The sequence below is a fragment of the Papaver somniferum genome, chromosome 9 (assembly GCF_003573695.1).
Source record: "Papaver somniferum cultivar HN1 chromosome 9, ASM357369v1, whole genome shotgun sequence".
NCBI classification, from domain to species: domain Eukaryota; kingdom Viridiplantae; phylum Streptophyta; class Magnoliopsida; order Ranunculales; family Papaveraceae; genus Papaver; species Papaver somniferum.
Genome location: NC_039366.1, coordinates 169,897,250 through 169,906,071, shown reverse-complemented (window position 1 = coordinate 169,906,071; position 8,822 = coordinate 169,897,250). Strand labels below are relative to the sequence as shown.

Genomic DNA, 8,822 nt, shown 5'->3' with positions numbered 1-8,822 from the left:
TTAGGTGACGCCCCTCTAATGGAATGTGACGCCCCAATAATAACCTTCTTTCTTAATGCACTTAACTTACAAAAAAAATAAAAAATGTGATTCACTGAAAAAAAATTAAAAATAAAAAATGCTTCAAAAAATAAATCTAAAAAGAAGATATTTAGCCCAGGTAAGAATTTACTACGATCCATCCAAGTTAGTTTAGGCATACCAAGGCTCCATGTGGGTCTCTTGGATAACTGAACGGTTTAGTAACTATGGAGCAACTTATTATACTAAGTTTGGATACATTATGTTATAACCCAACGGAGTCTCCCATATGCCTAGTTTCTAGGGCTTTCATAGAAAAAGGGAAAAATGGAAATCTCTTTTTTCTTCTCTGTTCTTCCGTAAAATAAAGAAAACGAAATCGAAATCGATGATGAATGGGTAAGATGGGTAGGAATCGAAGACATTCTGCTGATTTCAGGTATGATTCGGTTAGTTATGCGCTTAATTTTGATGAAGGTGTTTCTGATGATATGCATCCTGGTTATTATCAAGATCAGTTTCCTATGAGAAATTTTTCTTCACGATTACCTGCTTCTCCACCGGATACTCCATCCGCAAAATAGTTAATGACTTCTGAAAAATATGTATGGAATTTTTTTATTTTTAATTTTTCTGTGCAATTTGGGATAATCCGCTGCTAAAATGTGCCGGTGAAAATATATACCGCCAGTGAATGGTGCTTGTTTGTGTAATTTCGGTTTCGTTTTCTTTATTAACAGTTTGAAAGGGTTAGGAATTGGGTTCCGACTTTCGATTTGTAAAGCAAGTTGGGAAAATATTTGGAAACAACTAATGAAGTGCTGCGAATTTGATTTAGCTTGGATTGATGTGATGTTGAAATTCTGGAAATATACTGAACTCATGCTTGATCACTTTTAGGGAAGTCAGATCGGATAAGACTCTTGATTACTTTGGCCATAATTTGTTAGTTAGCTTTTTGTGGATTTAAATGTATGCTAGACCAATCTAACTATACATGCTCCCTTGAATAATGATTTGGAAAAAAACTAATGAAAAGTTGTACTTTAAAAAATCCTAGTAGCTCTTCGAGGCTCACAACTCTAGGTTTTGCCTTATCTTTATCATCTCTATCTCGTATGCTCGCCGTTCCGTTATTCTGATTATGATTATGCAAGACTTTATACTTTATCATCTCTATCTGACTAAGTATGATTACTATTTATTACTTGTGTGTCTAAGCAGCTGTCTCTTGATGCAGGGTATTGTAGAATCATTATTCTGGCTCCAAGGGCCTGCTGTAAGTTTGCTGGTCAGGATCTTTCACTGGTATAATAAAGCAAAGAAACCATGGTAAGTACTTGTTTTACTACCATTCTTTTACCTATCTGTGTTGGTCTTATTTCCAATATCATATCTGCACATACATACATACATACATACATGTTCTTTCTTCCCACGTATGCAAGCATGTGTTTGTGATACCTTTTTTTTCCTTGTTGAATTGAAGATAGATAAAAGTTGGACAGAGGAGCCCGACAAATTGAGTAAAAAGTTTCGGTCAGGTGTTGATTCCTTTATTGAGATGACCAAAAATCATCTCATAAGAATCAAAAAGGACAAGTGTCGATGCCCTTGTAAACAATGCTTGAATGGAAACGACCCAGTTTCCTTAGATTTGGTCAAGAATCATTTGCTTAAATATGGAATGGCAGTTAGTTATAGATATACAATATGGTATGATCATGGAGAAGAAGACAACCCTGCACAAGATCAGTCAGCGTCAAGTTCTGTCAATGTCCATAATGATGAAACAACTTTTATTGGGAATGAAAATGAGGCTATACTTGAGATGTTACGTGAAAATGTTGAATCCTTAACTTCTGATGGGAAGGATGGAGGGGAGAAAACTAGTGAAGCTGATTTAGCCATATTTTCCGCATTATTAGATGAAGCTAAGCAAGAGCTATATCCTGGTTGTAAGGACTTTACGTCGTTAACATTCTTGGTAAGGTTAATGCATATCAAAGTTCTTAACCGCCTGAGTAATAAAAGTTTCGAGATGCATCTGGAGTTACTTAAAAAAGCTTTTCCAAAGAACAACAACATTCCCAGTTCATATTATGAAGCTAAAAGAATGTTGAAGGGTTTAGGATTGGGTTATGAGTCAATTCATGCTTGTAAAAACGATTGTGCTTTATTCTGGAAAGAGTATGAAAAGGAAGACAAATATCCGGTATGCAGTGAATATAGATACAAGTTTAATGACGGTAAAGGTAAGAAGATCCCACACAAGGTGCTGCGTTATTTTCCTTTACAACCAAGACTGCAGAGACTGTTTTCGTCAAAACACACAGCTCGTGACATGAGATGGCATAAGGGCAGACATGTCGAAGATGGTGTTTTTAGGAATCCAGCTGATGCTGAAGCATGGAAGGATTTTGATGCGCGGTATCCATGGTTTGCGGCAGAACCTCGTAATGTGAGGTTGGGTCTTGCTACTGATGGGTTTAATCCCTTTGGAAATATGAGCAATGCGTATAGCTTGTGGCCAGTGGTGCTGATGTCGTACAACCTCCCTCCTTTTAAGTGCATGAAGCAACCTTTTTTCATGATGTCGTTACTTATTCCTGGACCGCAAGCACCTGGCAATGACATTGATGTATATTTGCGCCCTTTAATCGATGAGTTAAAAGAGCTGTGGGATGTCGGTGTGGAAACTCGTGATGTCTCGACAGGAAAAGTTTTTTGTATGCATGCAGCTGTGTTATGGACCATAAATGACTTCCCGGCATACGCTAATTTATCTGGTTGGAGTACAAAAGGGTATCTCGCCTGTCCCATGTGTAATGATGACCCGCCTTCACGGAAACTGAGAAGCAAGATAGGTTATTTGTGTCACCGACGGTTCTTGAATCCTGGTCATACCTGGCGAGATAGCAGACTTCATGATGGACATAAAGAAAAACGGGATCCACCGGAAGAGAAAACAGGGGAGCAACTGTTGCAGCAAATGCAGAATCTTGGGATCAATAGTTTCGGAAAACATCCGAGTTACTCAACTAAGAAAAGAAAGCGTTCCAAGGAAGAACTGAGTTGGACGAAGAAGAGTATCTTCTACGAGCTTCCATATTGGAAACATCTCAAAATCAGACATAATATTGATGTTATGCATGTGGAGAAGAATATATGTGATAACATTGTCGGAACGATGTTAGGTATTGATGGGAAAAACAAGGATACAGAGAAAGCTCGGTTAGATTTGGAAGATATGAACATTAGGAAAGAATTGCATCTACGGCCTAAGGGAGATAAATTCGAAAACCCCCCAGCATGTTATACATTAAAACCAGAACAAAGAAGAGATTTTTGTAAGTTTTTGAGGTCGGTGAAGTTCCCAGATGGTTATGCGGCTAACATATCGAGGTGTGCTAACATTGCTGATGGAAAGATACATGGTCTGAAAAGCCATGACTGCCACATCTTGTTACAAAGACTTCTTCCTGTTGGAATTCGTGCTTATCTTCGCAAAGATGTGTGTACTGCCATAATTGATTTGTGTAACTTCTTTCATGATTTATGTGCAAAGACTTTGACTATGAGTCACCTGGATAAATTAGAAAAGGATATTGTATTGATCCTTTGTAAGTTGGAGCGAATATTCCCACCAGCATTTTTTGATGTGATGGTTCATTTGGCTGTTCACTTTCCACGGGAATCAAAACTTGTTGGACCAGTTGGATGTATCCAATCGAAAGGTATTTTACTTGTTTTTAATGCTTTTTCTAGTGTACAGAGCTCTCAATTATGTCATACTTCACTTATAACTTTTTTGTAATGATTGTTTTCTCAATAATTATATGTATAGTTACTGATGTTTACCTTCTTGTATATATATCAAGGTACTTAGGAACACTTAAACGCTACGTGGGAAATAAAGCGCGCCCAGAAGGTTCAATTGCAGAGGCTTACATCATTAATGAATGCTTGACATTCATCTTGATGCACTTCACCGAAACTGAAAGTAAATTTAATAGGAAAGAACGAAATGATGATGAATTAGATGGCAGTCTACGACGCCAAGGAACAATATCTGTTTTCGCTCAAAAAGTCCGCCCAACTGGCGCTACAGAAATAAAGTCATTGTCACCAGAAGAACGAGATCAGATACATTGGTACATCCTTAACAATTGCGAAGAGGTGCAGCCTTACATGAAGTAAGTAAAACTATCAAGTTGTTTCTAAGATTATTTTCAGTGGTTATTATGTTTGCACATTAGTTCCGAACTTAGGAGCATGGCTTAGGACCTAATGAAGTGGACCTATATTCGATGCTGTTCGTAAACATGTACACTCTTTAGTATTTATTCTAGGTAGGTTGGTAGATAAATTCCATATTTTCTTTGTAACCTCAGTTGTTTAAGTAGTATCTACCAAAGTGATATCTCAATTTTAGTATTTGGTCACTATTTTGGAAATTTAATCCTATAGTTGGGTATGAACATCTTTTATTTTTATATTTAATATTATCTGAAAGAACTGCTTATAGCGCCAGTAGTCTCAGACAATAGTTGAGCCATAGCGTCAAACACATTTATTACTTGTAGTTGAGGCAGAGACACTCGGTGTGCCAAGTTTATCGGTGTTTGTTTGTTTTTGTGAATGTGTGTGTATTTGTTTGAATGAGTTCAGAGTCCCATGATTTTATTTAAAGAATGATTAAAACAAGTGTAGCTCATGGAATGAACGTTTCAGAGAGGGACTCCACTGGAGTGTCGTATGTGTATTTCAGATTCTATGCGATTAACTTTTCTGTTTTAAAATATAGGGAACACTTGAAGAAGTTGAAAGAAGAGACGAATAATGATAACTTGCTGTCACAACGGCAACAAAAAGAGTTTCCTGATTGGTTTAAGAATCGGGTATGTGGAAAATTTCATTGTCTGAAGTTTTAATACATTATGATCTCTGCTGTATATTTATTCACGTAGTCTTTTTCAAACAATTTGCAGATGTTTGATTTGCGTTCTATCAATTCACCGGAAGCTACTGATGAATTGTATTCATTGGCTTTGGGGTTTGAGTTACGAGAAAACTCATATTCATCTTGCAACCTGAATGGAGTTCGGTACCATACGAAACAACGTGAAGCTCGCCGAACAACCCAAAATAGTGGATTGGTAGTTGATTCAGTATTTGAAGGCAAGGAAATTGAGTTTTATGGTACATTATGTGATGTTATTGAGGTAAAATACCTGAACAATTATAGGGTTGTGTTATTCAAGTGTGACTGGTTCGATTTGACTCCACGGAAGAAAAAGCTTAAAACAGATTATGATTTGACATGTTTAAATGTGAGTAGTACGTGGTATCAGAAAGACCCATATGTTATCGCATCGGACGCGCGGAAAGTGTTCTACCTGGATAATCATAAATTCGGAGCAGACTGGAAAGTGGTTCTAAAGATGCATCACAGACATATATGGGATGTGCCTGAAATGGATGATGATGCTGATGAAGAACAAGAAGATGTTTATCAACAAACTGGAGATGTAACGGTATCATCAGTCATACAAGAAGATAATAATGTTGGACTAGATGAACTCCATAGAGATGATGTGGAGGCAGAGTTGGTAGATGCAGAGATTGTATGTGCAGTTGATATTGACGTGGATGATGTTGATGTCGAGGAAGAAGATGAGACATTGGTTGATTATAATGACTCAGAGGTGGATGAGGAAGACAATGAGCCAGTTGACAATGATACAGATTTAGAGGATTAGTTATTTGCATTTTATTTACTTAAAAATAGTTGTTTGGTTTGATAATTATTTTGATGAGAACAACAGCTCTCTATCTTTCAATGATTCAGAGATTGTTTTTTTTTTCTTTTTGAACAAAGGGATTGGTTATTTTAGTTGTTGGTTGGATTTCAATATTCTGTCTCAAATTCAGTTTTTTTTTTTCTAATGCAGTCCGGGAATCCACTTTCTTCATGTGTTTTTTGTGTCTTTTCTGTTCTCCTTGTGCATGGTGATCTTTTCTGTTGGCATAACTTAAGGTGCTCGTTTCCCCGGTTTAAACTTGAAATGGCAAAACACGAAATTGTTGTCCAGGAAAAGGAAGGCTCGTTGCACCCAATCTTATAGAATCATCCTTTGGTTTATAGAGCATTCTTTTCGATCTTTTCCCATTAAACGACGTAAACAAATGACGACTTGTATGTTTCCCCTAATGAAAAATTACTACGACAAGTGAATTGATTCTCTCTACTTTATTACATTATTTTTAAGTAGTATGTTTTACATGATAAAATATATTGTTACCACAAACTTATTCTTTAGCAGCTACGTATTTTTTTATCACCATAAAAAAATCTTGGTGACAACATTTCAGTAAACACTGAAATCACGAACTGCGGTGAAGTTATAGTGTCACTGAAAATGACTAAAGCGACAAAATCTAGTTCGTTGCGAATGTTCTGTCTCGTGACGATTAGAAGTTGTTACTATATAAATATTTGCAACCAAACAAGCTGATGCTCACTAAAAATAAATATAGCGTCAAACATTTAGTTTCGTCACTATAAAATTAGCTAGTGACGAATTAATTTTGTCAGTATACACATTTCTTTTGTAACGAAATTTATAGATTATCACCAAAAATATTTTATGTCAATTTTTTAGCATCATCACAATAGCATTGAATGGTGACAAACATATATAATCACAAAAAATTCATTAGTGACTAGACATTATTTCGTCTCTAAATAAGGTCACTAAAAACTTATGAGTGACGAAACCCGAGTCTCGTTGCTGAAAACCGAATAACAGCGACAAAAATTAATTTGGTCACAATAACTAAGCTTCAGCGATGAAATATTCTTCGCCGCAAAAACTATCGTCACCAAAGCCATGTTTTCTTGTAGTGAATGTTTCCTACTAATGAACTTAAATCACTCATAACTTAATCGTTATAACTCGGAATTGAGTGATTCTTGGATCATTTGATTCACAAGATCATTCCATATAACATGAGAACCTTTATAGGGATAAAGGTTATTATCACCAAAGTCATGAATCAAATAACCTCAAGTATATATACATAAATGTACATTTACCTTCATCGGAATCGTTCCATATAGTGAGCATATATCTTGAGAGATTAGAAAGGTAGAATTGAACAAGAATCCAAATGAAATCAATAACATACCTTTGTTGATGAAGTACTTGTTGATGTATTCTTGTAGTCTTCAATCTTCAATCTTCATCCTTTAATGATAGCTTCGATTCAACTTCTTAGACCTAATTTAGTCCGAAACTATCTTTAGTATGCTAAATCAAGAATGCGTTTTGGAAACTAAAATTGACAACTAACTTGACATGAAAACGCTAGTGGGTTCAACCGAGCAGTGTTCTAACAACCTTGGTAACAACTTTAGTGGTCTGGGTGAAGGCTTTCACACTCTCACAAGAATCTTTTAGGATAACATGCATGATGTTAATCTTTACGACTTAGAATTCAATATTATGATTTATTGGAAAAGGATTCTTGTTGATAGAGAGTTGATTTCAAGGATTACTAAAATTTCATTAGGTAATTTTCTCCTTCCTAGACCAAGAGAAGAAATACCATCTTATGAAACTATTTCTAATGGTCTTTGTCGCAAGAATTTTGATTGGTTTGATGAGAAATTTCCTACTCATAATCTTAGTCTTGCGTTGATGAGTTTCGGAAAACTTGAAATTTCTAATCTTTGTCCCTCCACAATTGAGAACTCTCGGTGGAGGAGTGATTTTTCAGAAAACTTATCATTCTTCAAATGGTCTCAATGACGCCATCCAATAAGAAGTTAGGCTTTCCATGTTTAATGGAGAATATATGTCATGCACATTCCATTGATCATTGGCAATATATTGGAACTCCCAAACTTGTTCGTCCTTGTACCTTCAAACGTATGAAGGATAATGCTTGCAAGAGACAAAGATGTGATTCCCTTGACGGTTCTTGTGATCCTACCACCTTGAGTATTCTTCATCAAATTTGCAAGGGTGTTCGTTGTTAAAGCACTGCTCGGTCGAACTCGCATGTGTTGCTATCTCAAGCATGTTTGTCAATGTTAGTGATCAAAACTATAAGTATTTATTTCTAGTCTACTTATAGATGTCTCGGACTAGTACATAGATTGTGTAGTTGAGCAAGAGACTTCACGGGTTCATCATTTGAAGACGAAGAACTACTAAGGAGAGCTTGTGGAACTTCATCAACAAAAGGTATGTGGAGACTGAAACTCATCTATCACTTGGAAAGTCTATTTCCACTCTATCTCCTATATTGAGACATAAGTCGTGTTATGGTATAGTTTTCTATTATACACATTTGAGATTTCGAGTTGAGTTTAAGTAGCTTACATATTTCCCGAAATATGTGTTGGTAAGCTTTCGCTTCGACCAAGTTCATCTTATATTCTTGACGCAATTCAAAATATGATCATGTGAAAAATTTCCGAGTAACATCTTACATGGTTTGTGTGATACAATCATTTGGTGTAGACTTGGAATGTTTCGTTATGATTATTTCAGTAACTTGAAAATTGCTTTGATGCTAATAGTGTGTGAAAACGGCTATTGTCTTCCTCTAAGAAAGTTCCAATGATTGAAATAAGAGTTTAGAATACTTAACCATTATTGGATATGACATGTTGTGTACTCTTGCAAATATGTAATTCATGTCCGGGAACCATAGTATGCGTACCTGTAAGTACCTATTGGCTTGAGAAATTCGGGAACCTAAGTATGCGTAACCGCTCGCGTACTGGCGTG

At 36.1% G+C, this 8,822-nt stretch overlaps 1 protein-coding gene across 3 annotated transcripts; it reads left to right on the top strand.

Annotated features, from left to right (window-relative positions):
- Positions 1–325: 325 nt before the first annotated feature.
- LOC113309041 lies at positions 326–5,974 on the top strand. 3 transcript variants are annotated; one of them, XM_026557471.1, is made up of 4 exons: positions 326–460; positions 1,262–1,353; positions 1,515–3,758; positions 3,903–4,161. In XM_026557471.1, the coding sequence occupies exons 3-4, from the start codon at positions 1,586–1,588 to the stop codon at positions 3,908–3,910; spliced, it is 2,181 nt and encodes a 726-aa protein (XP_026413256.1). In that variant the 5' UTR covers positions 326–460; positions 1,262–1,353; positions 1,515–1,585; the 3' UTR covers positions 3,911–4,161. The 3 variants fall into 3 exon arrangements, with proteins under 3 accessions (XP_026413256.1, XP_026413255.1, XP_026413257.1); XM_026557470.1 differs by having other exon boundaries at positions 1,511–3,758; XM_026557472.1 differs by lacking the exons at positions 326–460; positions 1,262–1,353 and adding exons at positions 4,829–4,922; positions 5,013–5,974 and having other exon boundaries at positions 3,327–3,758; positions 3,903–4,217.
- The last annotated feature ends 2,848 nt before the right edge of the window (positions 5,975–8,822 follow it).